This window comes from Verticillium alfalfae, genomic scaffold, assembly GCF_000150825.1.
Source record: "Verticillium alfalfae VaMs.102 supercont1.2 genomic scaffold, whole genome shotgun sequence".
NCBI classification, from domain to species: domain Eukaryota; kingdom Fungi; phylum Ascomycota; class Sordariomycetes; order Glomerellales; family Plectosphaerellaceae; genus Verticillium; species Verticillium alfalfae.
The window spans coordinates 1,630,641-1,647,339 of NW_003315037.1; the positions used below are offsets into that span (position 1 = coordinate 1,630,641).

At 56.9% G+C, this 16,699-nt stretch overlaps 2 protein-coding genes across 2 annotated transcripts; one reads left to right on the top strand and one right to left on the bottom strand.

Moving 5' to 3' along the window:
* Window positions 1-12,382: 12,382 nt before the first annotated feature.
* On the top strand, window positions 12,383-13,566 carry VDBG_01961 (conserved hypothetical protein; the record flags this gene model as incomplete). Its single annotated transcript, XM_003007727.1, has 2 exons — window positions 12,383-12,697; window positions 13,072-13,566. The coding sequence occupies 2 exons, from the start codon at window positions 12,383-12,385 to the stop codon at window positions 13,564-13,566; spliced, it is 810 nt and encodes a 269-aa protein (XP_003007773.1).
* A 264-nt stretch (window positions 13,567-13,830) lies between these two features.
* Window positions 13,831-14,722, bottom strand: VDBG_01962 (phosphoglycerate mutase family protein; the record flags this gene model as incomplete). Its single annotated transcript, XM_003007728.1, has 3 exons — window positions 13,831-13,864; window positions 13,932-14,159; window positions 14,256-14,722. The coding sequence occupies 3 exons, from the start codon at window positions 14,720-14,722 to the stop codon at window positions 13,831-13,833; spliced, it is 729 nt and encodes a 242-aa protein (XP_003007774.1).
* Window positions 14,723-16,699: the final 1,977 nt, after the last annotated feature.

Below are 16,699 nucleotides of genomic sequence, written 5' to 3' on the forward strand. Positions count from 1 at the left end.
TCGTCTTTTGCCGTTTATCAGGGCCTCTAGGCCATGTGTACCTGTCAGGTCAGTCCAGGTCGCTGTCATGTCACACGACGCTCCCTGCCTCGTCCGCTTTCGCCTGGATTTGAGTAAGCAACCCGAAAGCAATCGGGTGCATTCAGGTCGACAGGCGCCGCTCATGGGCGAAAATGGAGCTAAAATGCTGTTGGTGCTGCTCCTGTCAATCTTCCGCTTGCTTCTTCCCTGTTTGGCCTGTCGTAACCAGGCAAAACACCATCGGTCATGGCATGCGAGCCGCTCCCTCCCTTCCTACTGCCCCCGCCGCTTGTCGCCGCCGCCGTCGCCCAGGGAGCCCCGACATTATGACGCCAAGGGGGGAAACAGCAGGTCTTGCATCCGTGTGAGACATGGCACGCACTTGTTCGTTGGCGGCTCTCTTCATCTGACAGCTCCGTGCTCGGGACTCAGTCAGCCGTTTGCGTGGCGGCAGGCTTCTCGTTGACACGACACCGTACCCACCGATTCTGTCAGAGTGGCTTGATACACAAGCATTGAGCCAGAGTTCTAGGCGTACTCCCCCCATCGCTACTCGCTATATGCCTCGGTACGCGCTTGGCGGGGTTTTCAATTCTAAGGGGGGGGGGGGTGCAGTATCGCGGTGAACGGGTGAATGTGCATGGTAGATGGTTCTGCTGTCAGCCGGTCGTCTGTATCATGCATACACAGGCACTGCCACGCCATCGACTGTTTTGCGCGCTTGAAGCCCACTCATGCTACAGTGGCTGCAGTTTGAGGGACGAGAGTTTCAAGCACAAGCAACAACCAGCTGCGCCGGGCCCAGCCAACAGGTGGTGCAATGGTTCGCCAATCAGTGCTGCTACGATCCTCGGCTGGTCCAGTTGTCCCGCGCCTAATCTGTCTAACCCACAGTGCTGGGCTGAGGCCGCAGAAGCGGCCGCAGACGCGCTCGCAGTGTGTTGACGATCCTTGTTGACGCTTGCAGGGCATGTGCATTGACACCGTGTCAAACAAGTCACTCACTTGCCTCCCTCCACGTCAGGGGATCTGCTTTAGCCGGTCAAGCTGTCTTCGATGTACAGGTGACGCTTAACATGAGTTGGGACGACCCAATCCTGCGGGCCTTGGGTCGGGGTTGTTTGTAACGGGCCGGGAAGGGTTTCGTACTTGGGGGTGGTCGACTTTACCGACGCGGGCTCTGGCAATGCGAGTGCGGTTCGTGCCGCCGACGCTAAAATGGAACAGATGGCTGATAACTCATGATGCTCTGATCCAGCGACGCATTGAAGCTGGTTGCTTTCACTTATTGGATTGAGCACATTGTACTGAGGATCGCTGGCATCTAGATCCACGTTCAAGTTTTTTTTTAAGCTAGTCGCTCTGCTTTGGCGAAGAAAAGTTTAGCAGGCGTACACATCTGTCGCGTCAAATAATCCTTTCGGTATGGGCGGTTCAGGGAAGGAACGAACTTCATTGATGGCTGCGCATCGTTTCCAAGAAGGGGCGGATCGACGCGGAAACGGTCCTGTAGCGCTTCCGTTCCTCTGATGACGGTCGCGAGATCCAGAAACATGGACGAATGTGACCTGTCAATTAGGCTGCGTCCGGCGTCAAGTGAGCCCCCTCTTCCTTCACCATAGTGTGCCGTTAGTACTACACTGTCGGCGAGCCCCAGGCTGCATCACTAAGCAGAGAACACAGCGAAGTGACCTAGTTGTACCTTGTAGGACTGACGGTCGAGGTTCTGGAATCGGATTGCCAATAGTGCGTACTACAGACACAGAGCAGCACAAGCCAAGAGAGCGTGGCCGGCATCCACTCTAGCTTCATGTCCGACTAGGATAGATACGATCTGACTGGGATGGAAGGCGTATATAGTGGTCCATTGATATCACGATTGTGCCAATGTAAGAAAGCGGACACATGATTATATTCATCGTATTCTTGTCAGACGTGGAACGCACTTGTACCCAACTGTAATGGGTGGCTGTGTGGTACCGCGTGTGAATGGGCTCCATGCGTCTGTCCTCATCGTTCGTAATTAGCGTCCATTTCTCGGGCTGCCTTACTTGATCTGACAGGGTCGGCCACGAGGTGTCTGTGGGGGGACAGGAGACAGTGCGCATGCTTTGGGCAAGGGTTGCAGCCCGCAAGCCGCCAGTAACCTCAATTGAGGTGCAGGACGGACGCAAGAGGGTGGGGGCTTTGATTGTCAGGATTGAGCGCACACACAGGTGACATGGCGAGTATCGGCAGATCTCACCAACAGAACATGAGTGGTCTAATCGAAGGCAGTCCAGTGCTTGGAAAAGATGTGTGTACTGGATGGCTCGGTCTTGCTGCTCTATTCAGCCGTTGCATGATGACGACAAACCGACTCATCTATCTCGTCCACACGACGGCACCTCGGCGGCATACGCTTCCGTACCTGCCCAACAGAGTGCTCGAAGTTGACCGCCGGATGCGTTTGGTAATCTGACAAGGGCGTGCTAGCGGTAATCAGCTTGGCCCACGACGATGACAAAAGCATCCATCACATGCCAGCTGGGAAGATGATGCTGCTGAAGCAACGGACGGCCCCTCTCTTGGTCGCAGGACCGAGGAGCTCGCAACCCTATCATTGAGTGGGTGGCCGAGATCAACATGTAAGGCGCCAACCTGACTGACGGCTTTCCTACGTACTCAGGTTCTTTGCAAAAACTGCGAGCCGACTGGGTTGGAAAGCGGGCCTGTCCGTAATGAAGACTCGTCTTTACCAAGGAGCGGGGAGTGGTTTGACGAGCTGTGAGACTTGAGGGGGGAGGGACGGGATGGGCCTTCGCCGGCATTAGCTTCCTTCCCCTTGGCTGCCAACCCTGACTGCTGGAGGCGTTGATGGGACCCGTCGGCCAGAGGCAATCTCTTCTTGGCGGGCGGGTGGCCACGGACGACCTCCGTCGTGCATGGCCCCTGGTTGGGACTAGGTAGGCTGTTGATGCTTCACGTCATCTGGGTTCGAGCGAAGCTAATACGGGTCCGGAAAAAGAGACGTACACTAGGCGCAGCTGACCCAGCAGAATGGGTTTGATGGTGGTCTGGAGGCACACGCTTTGGACCGGGTCATTTTCCGTCGCATCCTCGCGCCTCGCGTGGTATCTGACGTGGTGCATCCCCTGTCGCCCAATTACGGTCGGTCATGTGTTGAGACAGAGAACGGGCGCTGGGCATCCGTCTATGGTGCGTGTGTGTGCAAGCTCCGGGATTGATGGCTGGCGCCCTGGCATCGCCGCCATTGATCGAAGAGGGGTGGAAAGGGTTGGCAGCCATGCCAGGCGACTTGCGTTGCGAACGATCCGACCCCTACTCCACAGTACGTGTTGCCTTCCGATTCAATATCGCCGGCCGTCGGTCGACTCACCACCAGCTGAAATAGCGGTCGACTGGCGGGCTTTTGGTCGCATAGTATGGATGGCGAGGATGGGAGACTGGAGAGTGATTGGTTCGTTGGAACCAGCCCGGGCATTGGACACAGACGAATAGGGGTTGAGGGTTTGACTGTAGGCACACACACCGTAACCAACATGGTGGGACGCCAGAGCAGGCCATGGAGGACGGCCATGTGATCCGATGTGGTCCTGATGGCACCCGCTGGATGGGTGGCGTGGAACAAGTGGAAGAGAAACTAGGGCGGGGGGATCTCGAGCATTTGCTCTAGGGATGCAAGCTGTACCCGGAGACAGCACGCCTACCTGCCCTGGTCGCAAGAGTGTGCTTGCCATGTCGCGTCCAGACGAATGGAAGGTGCCGCCTGTCGGGACCTTACCTTAGGCAAGTACGCTAGAGCAGTCGCTTGGCTCCTGCCTACAGTGAGCCATGGGCGCCAGTCTCGCCCCGAAGCCCCTAAAACCCTCAGAAACGTTCCTTCTTGTCATCGCTAGGTAGGTAGGTACCTTAAGGAAGGTACCTAGGTAGCAAAGAACTACTGTTGTGCCCGTCCGCCTGCCTGCCCGTCTGCGACGTCGCCCGTGATTGAGGCAAGTAATTTGATTCGCAACAAGAAAGGCCATATTGCCAGAGGCATTCGTAAAAGTGCAACGGACTATGTGTCGCAGCGTCATCCCTATCAAAACCATAACCCACGCCTCTGCATCAACTTCGGCAAGCAACTCATCCTCCATTCGCCCTCTCCCACTCCCGAGACATGGTGTGTCGATGAGGCTACGATCGACTACAGCGCAGTATTGTCCGTATGTCACTGAAAGACATCGGCAGAGCGAGGAACTCGCAGATCAACATACAACTCCGTCCTCTCCATTTCCAGAACCATCAGCGAAGGTCCAAGGACGGCGCCAAAGCATGTTGCGCACACCCCACATTCCATCAGCCAGGCCTTCGTGCCCTCGGTAATACCAAAAAACATTACCTACCAGTCCGAGTCGGTGTGGAGTTCATCCTGAAGGGGACCCAGAGAGTAGACCTTCAATGTAACCAAATTTATCTCCCGTATTCAGTCGAAGCATCACTGTCCACGGTACTCCCGTAATCCAGGTCGCGACGCTTCACGGGGTCTTCGACGACACTCTGTCGCTGGCGAGGCCGCCAAGACACAGTCCCAACTGCTTGTCATTGTCTTCCTTTTTCCGTCTCTAGCGCTCCGTTCGGGCGGGTGGCCCACGGCCCACGAGTGTCTCGCCACCCCACCCCCCTCCCCGGTTCAAAGCAGCAGTAAGGATCCTGGACCTGGATTTATTGAATCCCAGTCGAAACAAGGATTCTCCCGATCCGGGTGGTCGACTACACTATACCTAGCCTCCACATTTAGCATTGACCGTGGTTGTTTCGCGACGCATTCTGCAGACGAAAGGCTTTGCGCCAACCTTTTACACACACATGTTCTTGTATGCATTCAGAAAGACGCTTTGCTCAACGAGCCCTCCGTCCGCTAGACCCAGTCTCCAGCAAGCAGAAGTGACGTAAGCTAGGCGGTAAAGTGCACGAGCGGAGGGCAGGGGGGGAGGGGGGAGGGGGTGTGCAGGGTGGAGCGTGAAGGGTGGGATGCCAGGCCCTCATGCAACACACATGGGCCGCCGTCGACCCTCCAGCCCCATCCCACACACAGCTCAAGGATACTCCCGCCTTCCTCACCTGTCGCCATCCAGTACGCATCCAAAGACGCACCGATCTTCCGACTGCAAGTCTACAGAAGGCACCATCGCCGACACAAGACGCACCCTGGCTGCGCTTGCACTGTACGCATTCGCGCGTGTGCTATCGTTGCACCACCATTGCAAGCTTCCCTGTCGATCCAATACATCCCTTACGTCTACTTGCTTTCTTCCTCTTACTCCCCGCCCCTGTATCAACAACAAAACATTCTAGCTTGCTTGCTTGCCTTTGCCTGCCTGTCTCCACACGGTTCTCTTGAATCTTTGGTTGAAGAGACCCTCGAAACAACCAATCACTAATGCATTCATGGGCCGGGTATAGCTGCTGTCGTCAATCGTCCTACTGTGCTTCGACAGATGTGACGCTAAACGATGATGCACAACTTCTCCTGAGCGATCGACGCGGGCATCATTCCCGGCAATGTCTCTCGCTGTTTCCATCCATCATCGAAGCTGATCCGTTTTGTGCAGTCTTTTCAACCCACCCACCCCGAGCAATCCGCCTTCACACCAGCCCGTCTTTTCCACTTCTGTGAAGTCCTAACTCGGATTCGTCTTGAGGCTTGCTCAGATTCTAGCCTTACACCAGAAACTTCATTTATGCATGATCACGACATGTCACAATTACTGCCGGGTCAGCTTTGGCATGAAAATATGGAAAGCCTAATTATGACTATCGGATCTCCACTGCCTCTAACTGCTTCAGAGGTCCCGTTGCCTTGTAATGAGACATGGATACCACAGACATATTCTACTCTATTAACAACCTGTACTTCCGAGGATTCTACAGGCTGTACCAAACGGTGTGGGGGAACAAGCAAACAGGCAACGGCACAAACAGAGCCACAAGCTGTAGCTTCGGACTCGAACACATGTGCACGGCCCGACCTAACCACGCCAAGTCCTCGATCGGACTGCCCCTTATTTTAGCAAGGTACTGAACGCAGCATTTCGAGCTACTGGCAATTTCTTGTTCATCCCTTGCTGAGGAGATCATACGCTCAATACATAACATTGGAAATACCTAGCAACTGCATCAGCTAAAGCACTCATCGGCCAGTCTGTAACCAAACCCAAAGCAATTTGGCGGCATCTCGCAAATACTCCACCGCTAAAGTAGTCGGCGCACTGCTCCGACCTGTCTAAAACACCGAAGGGCTCTGGGACCTTCTCCAAGCGCCAGTTGTCATGTCGTAAGTCAAGTTGTTTGTGAAAAGTACGTTTTGCCTGAAAGGTCAGGCTCAGAGAATGGTTGCCAGGATTGAGCCCCAGCCTAATAAGCCTGGGAGTCGTTTTCCCATGCTATCTGACCGGTTGTGAGTGTACAAAGGAAAGCATTTACTCTGACACAAGCCCTTGGACAGGATTGGAGCCGGCATCATACAGGCGGGACTCGCGGGGGTTGACAACAGTCTTCGTACGACACGAGCACTCGGAATCATGCGATCAGAACCTCACTCCACACGATAACGCAAGTTCAAGTCAGTCGTGTAGCTGGCTGTCTGTATGCAGCCTGGTGACGGGTGTGTGGGCAGCTTGGGGCCATAATCTAGCTGTCTTGACAACCTATACAATCGACCATGTGGGCCAGGAAGCGCACGTAGGCGTACGAAATCTGCGGCCCGAGCCTCGATCAACCGTTTCTACTAACCGGCAGCTCCGGCCGGAAAGGATTCCAATCGGCCGCGACCAAGATTTTCAGCATCTTGTCGCTCGAGCCTATCGATGACAAGTGAGGACTAGAACGATGCCAATAAGTCTCCTTGCTCATTGTTTCTGCCCCGAAACACCGACCCAGCTTATCACAAGTTCGATGGATCAGTTGCAGGACAGTGTCTCTGCTGGAGCAATCTAGAGCAGGCTGCAAGTCGCTTTCTTGCTACTATACTTGGTCTCTGCGACATATCACAGCGCGGGCAACAGCGAGGTCCAAGCCAGATAACAGTGCTTCAAGCTGGATGGAGCATTCGCGCGACATGAATGTCCCACAGGTATGCCGCAAAAAAGCAATATCGACATCAGCCTATGCCAAGTCTCATACCTGGCTCCCCCGCACTACCCGCGCTCATGAGATATAAAGGTTATGTCGGCCCGATGGGCCTGTCGAGCATCCCAGTGTCTCAGACATGGGAAGAGAAGCAACAAGAAAAACGTCCAAGGACCTGATTCACGGCCTTTCCAAGCAACCATCGTGGTCTCGTTTGATTGGGCTGGCTTATATAGGGGCTGGCTCATGTTGGTCACGTGAGTAAATATGCCTGCGAGTAGCCGTGGTGTCCCGTCCCTCCCGCCCTTCCCCGCTTGCCCGTTTGCTTCTATTTGGACAAGGATCTATGCCCGACGGGGAGGTCACCATGACGAGGTTGGTCTCAGTTGTTACCCAGCTGAATTTATTAGTGAGTGCAGGATGACAACGACTTACCTTAGGTGACCTCGTCTAGCAACGACCTCACGCATTCAGGCGAAAATGGGGATGTCCGAAGGAACGGCTGAAAGAATCAGCTAACAACACCGAAATTGTCCTCTCTGGTACTCGAGCCAGCCTGGCAATCCTGGGCCATGAACGCAACAATTCACCAGAGATCCGAGTATTCGTTTCCTCAGTGCATCCGTCGCCTCCAGGTTTTCATGTCAGCGGTCCCTGGCACAACCTTGGTGACCGAGACGGCTTGTCCAGATGGCTTTTTCTTGACACAAACAGGGGCCAAGACCGTCCGAGCTGAGCTGATCACTGACCAGGGGGGCGTGGGAGTCGAATTGGGACGGGCAAACAGTGTGGCTTGCGGAGACGGGCACAGGTCCGAAGCGAACCTGAATGGCCTCGAATTGGAATGCATTTCCCACGAGACTGACTGTCAGCAAACGTTTACTGCATGCAAACAAGAGAGCCTTGTCCCCAGCGACTGAGACGACCCTCCCAACACTGCAATGCTTCTGCCCAGCTTACGCCGGCAACTTGCCAATAGGAACAGACGGGATCAGTTCAGGTGGCTAGCAACCCTACCGGATGCTCGCACGATGTCGGGTTCTATCTCATTTGGTCAGATTGCGCCGTGACTCGCGACCACAGTGCGCACCTGGCGGGTCCGCACGCGTTGTACGCGGACGGTCGCGTCACTTGGCTTCGCTTGGGTTCGGGTGTGATGTGACGATGCAACTGCAGCAACAGACCGGGCAGGCATGCAACTACTGCACAGATGGTTGGGGGGGGGGGCGTGGGAAAAGGGGATGGGTGAAGGTGGCAGTGACGGGACGATAATGAACGGGGCCATGGCATGCGCATGGCAGCATGGACGACGGCTCTCGTGGCAGAATGCCACTCGCTGCCCCCTCGCTCAATCCCAACAGGCAGACCAACGAAAGCATCACGATGCGTCGAGCCACGTCCAAGTCGGCCAACAATGCTTGGATGTCACTCTGAACGCGCGCCCCCGCCCTCCCTGGCAATCCTGTAGACTATGTGTCTCCGTTTAGTTGAGCACCCTACCATCATTTCACGAAACACCTCGGCACCTCATTGCGAGTGCTGCTACTGCTACGACTGGTGGTTTCCGCCGCCCGGCCCTCCCACGCCTCCTCGTCCTCACTCTCGTTGCTCTCATCTTTTTTTCTTTCAAGGAGGCTTGGCAGCTCCGTCCTACCCCTGTCATTGACCGCGTCCAGAATTTCCCACGAGACCGCGACCGCATGCAGGTCTTGCTGTGTGGAGAAGGCCCCAGTGCCTATTGTGCTGGCGAATTGGACCACTTTTTCTTTTCTTTTTCTCCCCAGCCCTTGTGAAGATGAGCCCAAAAGCAGTCTGTTGCAATGGGGGTATGGCGGTCTTGTCTGGCGCTAATAGATGTCGTGGGCCACATCCCGCCCGGCATTTGTGCCCATGACCGACCGATGGGATGCATGGCAGGAATCTTCTCCTTGAACGTCACACTGTTGTTCGCATCTGCAAACTTTGCTTCGTAGGTATTGCTGGCTGATTTCAACGGCACGGTTTACTGCACGCTTCCGCTGTCATACACAGCTTCCTTCGACGACATGCCCTGCCGTGTCTTGCAATGCAATGCAACGCGCTGCGTTTTTGGCGCCGTCTGGTGGCAGCCGAGGCCGAGGCCATCAAATCAATTGGTGGGCAAGGAGGACGACATGGACCCTGCGAGGCAACAGAACAAGAGGCTGCGCCGACGTTGGCGTGGAGGATTGGATCTGGATGATGGGGGATGCAGGCGACTGGCCGCTTGCTTGCTGCTGAATGCACGCTGCTTCATCCCTGACGCATGGGCTCCATCCATCCTCCTCCTCCTCCATGTAGGCGGCGAAGCAGCGGTGAGCAAATAAATCGCCATAAGTTGACTGCTCGCTCTCTAGTGTACCTGGGCGCTGCGCCGCCACCACGTATTCGGTCAAGTTAGTTCTGCAGTACTCGAACTGTCCGCGCACCACTGTTGTTGTTGTTCTTGTTGCTGTCTCAGATGTTTTTTTCATTTTACTTCTCGGTGGTTTCAAGAGCAGAATCAGGGGCCCGAACCATGAAGAAACCAGGAAGTGAGAAGCAGAGGACGATGTCTGTTGTTTGCCAGGCATTGCATGTCGGGCAGTGCTGGGCCGACTTGCGAGTACGGTGTCTCCCCTCACCTCTCGGCCCCGGGAAACGAACCAAATCATGAGTTGCGTAAGATCTCTCTGGGGGTTATAGTCGTGTTGGCAGCCACGGGTTTCGGGGCTCGGAGACGAGTCATCACCACCCTTCCACCTACTCATCATTCGGACGGCCTCTTCCTCGGACCATGGGGATCAGGTACTTGCCAAGCAGGTGTCTACCCGCTGGATGGATGCCAGTAAGCAAACAGCCCGCCCGCACGCACCCCCTCGCGATGCAGTATTCTGTATGCAGTATTCTGTATGCAGAATACAGAATGCAGAATGCAGAATGCAGAATACAGAATGAAGAATGCAGAATGGAGGACGCTGGACATGGAACGCTAATCAATGCTGAACGCACAATGCCGGGAAACGCCAGGCCACGAGAAAGTACGACAGCGCACCACGAAGCAAACAGCCTGCAGGACGCGAGGCAAGGCGCACCGGGATGCGAGTCGCGCAGTGGAGAGACACGGAAGTACCCATGCCCCCGTCCATCTGTGAAGTTCCAATCTGACAGGGCGAGCATGCATGGACAAAGACCCGAACACGGCACGGGGGCACGGGCGGACGGGGGTGTCCTTCCGGCGGCTGCAGGAATTGACCAACCCAGGCGCACCAGATCCTTGGTGCCAGGTAGCGCCAGGTTAACTCGGCTGCTGGCTGACAAGAAGACAAGAAGCAGGCAGGCAAACAAGCAAACAAGCAAGCAAACATCAAGCACGAGGACGGTCGGCACACGCCAGCTTGGACCCAGAGCAATAAAGAACGTACGTATTCGCCCCGTCAGCGCGCGCGACCCCTTCACTTCGGGAGCCGGGGTAAAGGAGACGAGACGAGCTGCATGCTCTCTGCCTTTGCCTTGCCTTGCCTCGAGCCCGCTTGGGCCTGGCCTGACCGCATCCCCCCCCCCCCCCCTTCCCTTCTCTCGCCCATCGGGAATCGCACATCGCCTAGGGCCCGTTCCACTCGCCGTAACCAGAGGCTGCGGACCGGCGCGGGCTGCGGCAGGATCGACGCCGATCTGGTCGTTTCTGCCAACTTTCCATGACAGTTGCGGTTTGGCCCCCGGTACCCGCGGCTGCACGCAGTGTCCCCTTGCTTTTTTCTTTTTTATCTCTCTGCCCCTCCGTCTCTCTCCCGCTCAGCTCAATCCAGGTGGCCGTGTCCAATTAGGTGAAAGTGTTCTTGGTCTCCCACCCCCCCTCTTTCCCTCTGTTCACCTTCTTTTCTCCTTGCCTTGCATGGGGAGGGGCTGGGGTCGCAAGGGGTGGCGCAACCCTCAGCTTATCGGACGTCCAACAAGGGCTCCTGCTCGGCGAGCACGACGTATGCAAGCAACCGTGGGCGGGGTGCGTGTGTTGGTGGCATGTCCCTGGACACGGCGTACTGGCTGTTTGTCGCCCGTTCAGGTTGTTGTTTGCCATGCCTAAGGCCATGCATAGCCAGCAGCGGCGGGCCGAAAGGCGGGAAGAGTGCCCTCTCATCAGGCCATCGAGATGAGTCCAGGCGCGGGGCAGCATCCCCGGTTCGGGTGGGAAGAAGAAGGGAGGGGGGGCGAGGGGGCGCCGATTAGTCAAGCAGCAGGTTCTGGACCAGCCAGAACGCGACAGCAAGTAGACAGGTCTGATCGTTTGTGTTTCATCTTCTCGCACGTGGGACAAACAAACCAGTGCTTTCGTGCCATGCTCAAGGTACATATACATGTGGTGGTGCGCGGAGCACGAGGCGGCGGCACGATGAAGCCCAAGAGACGTGTCAGGGCAGGGTCGGATGGACCCATGATCAATGGACGAGAGCTCAGATGGGCAATCAAGGCTGCATGTCGGGTAGATACGCCCATGGGCGTCGTCGGCCAACAGACACAACGGCAGCAGGCAGCCCGCATAGCACGGCGAGCTTGAACGTTCCGGCCTCATTGATTGTTACCCACCATCAACACCGGCCGGGGCCTCCGCCGGGCGTGGGACGCCTTGCGCCGCGTCGTTGCCGACCACGCGCGGGCGGGCGTGAGCGGGTCGCCGTAACTGCGGCGGCACACTAACTTAATCCTGTGTCGACTTAACTTGTCGCTGTTGATTGTGGGGATGGATGTTGCCGAAATGTCTCCGCTCCATCGCTTCTGCCACTTCACCTGTCTCTTCGTTGAGATACCTGGCACTCAAACAGCAAGACTCGGAGACATTCACAGAGCCCAGTCGCTCGATTCTCTCCGGTTTTCTTTTGGCATTTAAGGTTGTGTGCATCACGGCTTGCTGCCTTGCCTCGTTCAACTTTCGACCGCCCTTCTTGCATCTTGCCCCCCGCTCTTGGTCGTTGATCTCAGCCACCTCACTCGCCTTGCTCTGCTCGCACGCACGCCGTTCGTTCTACTTGCGTACAGACTCACTCGAATCGAGTTTGCAGCACAAATAAAGCCACCATGAGTGATACGACAGCTGTCAACAAAGCTTACTTTGAGTACGTGTGCTTTCCTCTGCCCGGTGACGCGATGCTTCTCCCTTCCTGAGGCCGGGTTCCTACAGCAGTCTCGTCCTCCTTCTCTGCTGCCTCGTCCCCCCAATCCCACTTCGTCGGGTGGTCGCTGGCTTGTGACAGTCATGACGAAAATGCGCTGTGTCAACGGCGCCGTGTCACCATCGATCCTACTCTACGTTGTGGTGCTTGAGCTGCTGACACGTCTTCTCTTTTCTCCATCTAGCGGACTAGCGTCCGAGTATGACCGCCGCTTCGAGAAGACCATCAGTCAGCTCGTCAAGGAGATCCAGAAACGCCGAGACTTCATCGGCATTGACTGGGTTCAGGAGGACAGTGATGACGAAGATGACAATGGCGATACGACCGAGTCGTCCGTTGGCGCTGGCAAGACGGTCAAACTGCTCGACTATGCTTGTGGCACTGGACTTGTGTCGAGGGTACGTGTTCGCTCTGACAAGAAGCGTCTTTCCTCCTTGTTCTCCCTTTTCTCGCGAGCCCGTGGCGTCATTCCCACGGGATGCCGTTTACTCAAGCAACGTACGGCTCTGACCCGTATGCGTTTACAGGCTCTCGCCCAATACACTACGCAATGCGTAGGCATCGATGTCTCGGAGAAGATGGTGGCGGCGTTCAACGCCAGAGCCGAGAACCAGGTTCGTGATGTACCCTCTAGGCACAATCAAATCACTCTGTTCCGCCCACCTCCAGCCCTCTATTCACCCTGCTCGCCGCAGAATACTCTTCCCGAGATCCCCCCCTCTCCTGTCGTCCCAGGCCCAGACTGATCCGTCATGGTGTGATGCGCCAACAGGGTCTCTCTGCCAACGAGATGCGAGCCTACCACGGCAACCTGATAGATCCATCGGATCCTAGCCCTACAGGCCTCGCGGGTGCCGACTTCTCCGGTTTCGACCTCGCCGTTGTGGGTCTCGGTTTCCACCACTTCGACGATCCGGAGTACGCCGCCAAACAGCTCGTGGCGCGCCTCAAGCCCGATGGCGTGCTGCTGATCATTGACTTTTTCGAGCACGGCGACCACGGGCACGCGCATGACGGCAAGCATGGCCATGGTCACGACCACGAGCATGCCCATCACCATGACAAGCCTGCCGAGGCAGCAAGGGAACGTCCGGCCAACGGCGTCATGCACCACGGCTTCTCGGAAGAGCGCATGCGGGCCATGTTCGAGGGTGCCGGCGCCGGGACGAATTACGCGCTGCAGGAGGTCGGTAGCGGCGTCGTGTTCCACGGGGCAGATGAGGACCGAAAGCGGCGTGTCTTCATGGCTCGGGGCACCAAGGCATAAACGTAGAGGCAATGGCGGGAACATGCAGGGACGGACAGCAACATATCTTCTTCAACTCGAAACATGCGGATGGACAATGTCAACAGCCGACAGGCTGCCAGTGAGGCTGCATCGAATAGAGGCGTTGAGTTGATTAGTCTATTCTCAGTAAGCCAACGTGCGAGATCTTTCTCTATGGTCCCAATTTCCTGATTGCACATTCTGACACCCCGGCTCACTTGTGGCCCGCAGCCTTCTCGGAGATATCGACAACGAAGGCGCCGCCTAGGAGAATAGCGGGCTCGTCAATGTTCTGGTGCTCGTAGCTGCAGACAGTGTTAGCGAACCGACCGCGAAAAGTTGTGCCTCCAGGTTCCGCAACCCACCTCAAAGTCCCCACGCCACCAGCCTCCAACACAAAGGCCGGCCCCTCGTGCAGTGCCTTGCCGGCCCACCGCAGCGCAAAGGCGCGCAGAATGTGGCCGTGGGCGACAACGAGAACGTCGCCTGTGCTGCTCGCGGCGTCGGCTCCCTTTTCAAGCACGGGGGCCTGCCAGCGGTCGCGGATGTCTTGAATCAGACGATCTAGGCGCTCAGTGACTTGCTCAGGACTCCTGTTTGTTCGATCAGCACACTTGCCTTGCGGGGAAAAGATTAAGAGGAAAGGTGCGGTTCTTGTGCATGGGCCTCTGGGCCGCCAGGAAACTTACTCGCCACCGGGACAGCCGTCACGCCAGATATCCCAGCCTTCGGGAAGTCCCTGCTCCTTCCGCAGGCGACGAATCTCGGGGCTTGTGATGCCTTCATAGTCGCCATAATCCCACTCGCGAATGTCGTGTGTGACCTGAACTTGGGCGTCGCAGGAGCGGCTCGTGCCGGCGCCGTCGCCATCAGCGTCGTCGGCGGCTGGCTCACCGTGGGCCTGCCACGGAAGCGGGTTGCGCAAACCAAGGTTGAGGAGCTCAAAGGTGCGCTGGGCCCGCTTCCGCGGGGAGACGTAAATGTGAGCGAGCTGACGGGGAACGATGAGGCGGTCGCGTCCGACGAGAGCGCGGCCCGTCGCCTGAATACGTTTTTCGCCATTGGCAGTCAGCGGGATGTCGGTCGTGCCCGTGTGACGGCCATTCAGAGACCACTCTGTCTCGCCGTGACGGATGATGAAGACCCGGGGCCCCATGGCGGGGTACTGGGTTTGTTGGGGGGGGGGGGGGAGAGATGCTGAGCCAGAATTAGTGCCACAGTCTCAAGATTTGTGGTCCAAGACGACAGGAAGTGTTCCCGTCCTGCGAACCCTCAATCTTGATCATATTCATTGTTCGGGGTCATCCATCTGATGCAGGTGCAGACCGATACGCTCTGAACGATGCATCCCCACAGCGTGATCCGCCATGACGTGATGGTCAATAGATTGGGGGACCATGTAGGACTAGGACGACTAGTTGATTGACAGTGGGCACGGAAATACGACGATGACTGAAGGCCAATTCATCTCGTCTGCCGGTGCCGTACTTCCGTCGTGAAGTGTTTCAGGGCGCAAGAGACGGTTCTATGCTAATAGTAGAGGCCATACTCACTCTGTCGCGCTCACAGCGGGCGCTCGTGCGTTCTTGTGTTTCAACAAGCCGAGGGCAGGTTTGGGCGCAATGGCGAAACTTTGAACGTGCGGCAGGATGGAGAGCTGACGAGACAGAGAGAGAGGGAGAGGAGGAGAAGATGGGACAATGTGTTCATCAACAAAAAGGGCTTGATGTGCCCTCAAACGACGAGTCTGCTTCTTTCCAGAAAATTGAAAAAGCGAACAAGTACGCCTCGATCGTTCTTTCCCAAGGTTTCCCTCACAACACGAACCCATCGACGCTTCCCAGAAATGGATGGCAAGAGCGGAGGGCAAGGGCAATTACTAAGCCACTGGAGCTGGAGCTGGACCTCGACGCCGCCGTGGCAAGCGTGGGTGCTGTCCCGCTCCGCTCCCGGTCTTGGCACCAACAGGAACAGCAACGCGTCGATCGCCGTCGCCGACCCTGCCTCTGCCGCCGTGTCCAGCTCAACTTCGACCGCGAACGACATTGAGCTCCAGCCCTGGCGTTCGACCTCTACGTCGTCATTGACCGCCAAAGAGAGCCCCTTGACGCCGTTCGCCAACCTGCGATCGAGACCCCACAACCACACCCGCACCAGCTCCGTCACCAGTCTTTGCTCGAACTCGAGCACCTCGTCCACCACCAGCAACACCAGCACCACTTCCGTCAAGAGCCAGGAAGCCCAGTCAGTCTGGCGTGACTACTGGTGACTGCCCAACTCGGTCAGCCTATCTATCGCTCCGCTCCCACCCCCACACAATGGCGACCCCCGGTGCGCGCAAGGTCCGCGCCGGCGTCATCGCCGCCTGTTTCGCTGCCGTCGTCTTCACCGGCGCCATCTACGGCGCCGGCATCAAGACGCAGCAAGAATGGACAGAGGTATGTACCGCGCCCCCTTCTCCGTGGCACGTTCTCTGCGCACCCTCCCGACTGACTCCCCTGGCCTCTACAGAAGCGCGGCCAGTTCCGCCAGTCCCCCCTCAGCGAGCAAATCTCCGTCCTCGAGTCCCAGCGGCAGGGCCTTGTCGAGCAACGCGCTGCCCTGACGAACAAGCTCGCCGCGTTTGAGGCCAGGGTCCGCGAAAGAGACGCCAAGGCTGCAAAGGAGGCGTCCGAGCCGGCAAGATAGAAACGTGCGATTCGACGATTGTCACGACAAACCGTCCGCACCCATACCCGCCTCAGGGCTCTCTCTGACAACCTCTCTGAGCAGGATCAGCTGCGCATCTGAGTGAATGGGATGCGTCCAGAATTACAATAACATCAGCCCCGGAGCAGACCAAGGGGCATCTCGACTCCCAGGGACGCTCCCGACTGAGCTCTACACCAAGTGCCGCGTCGCGGTTAGGCAGCTGCCGGGCAGTGTACGGCGCGAGGCTTGGCGTGTGGTGGCCGCCCTGTTGCGCGAATCCATTCCATAATAGCTCGGGAGCAATGGCACGGGGAATAGAGGCACACAGTCGCACGTAAATTTCTGGAGCATAGGACTAATTAATTAGAGACAAAAGGGAGCACACTCTTCAAATGGGATGGCGTGCGCATGGGCTCTAAAAGCGGGCCAATACTGTCTCAAG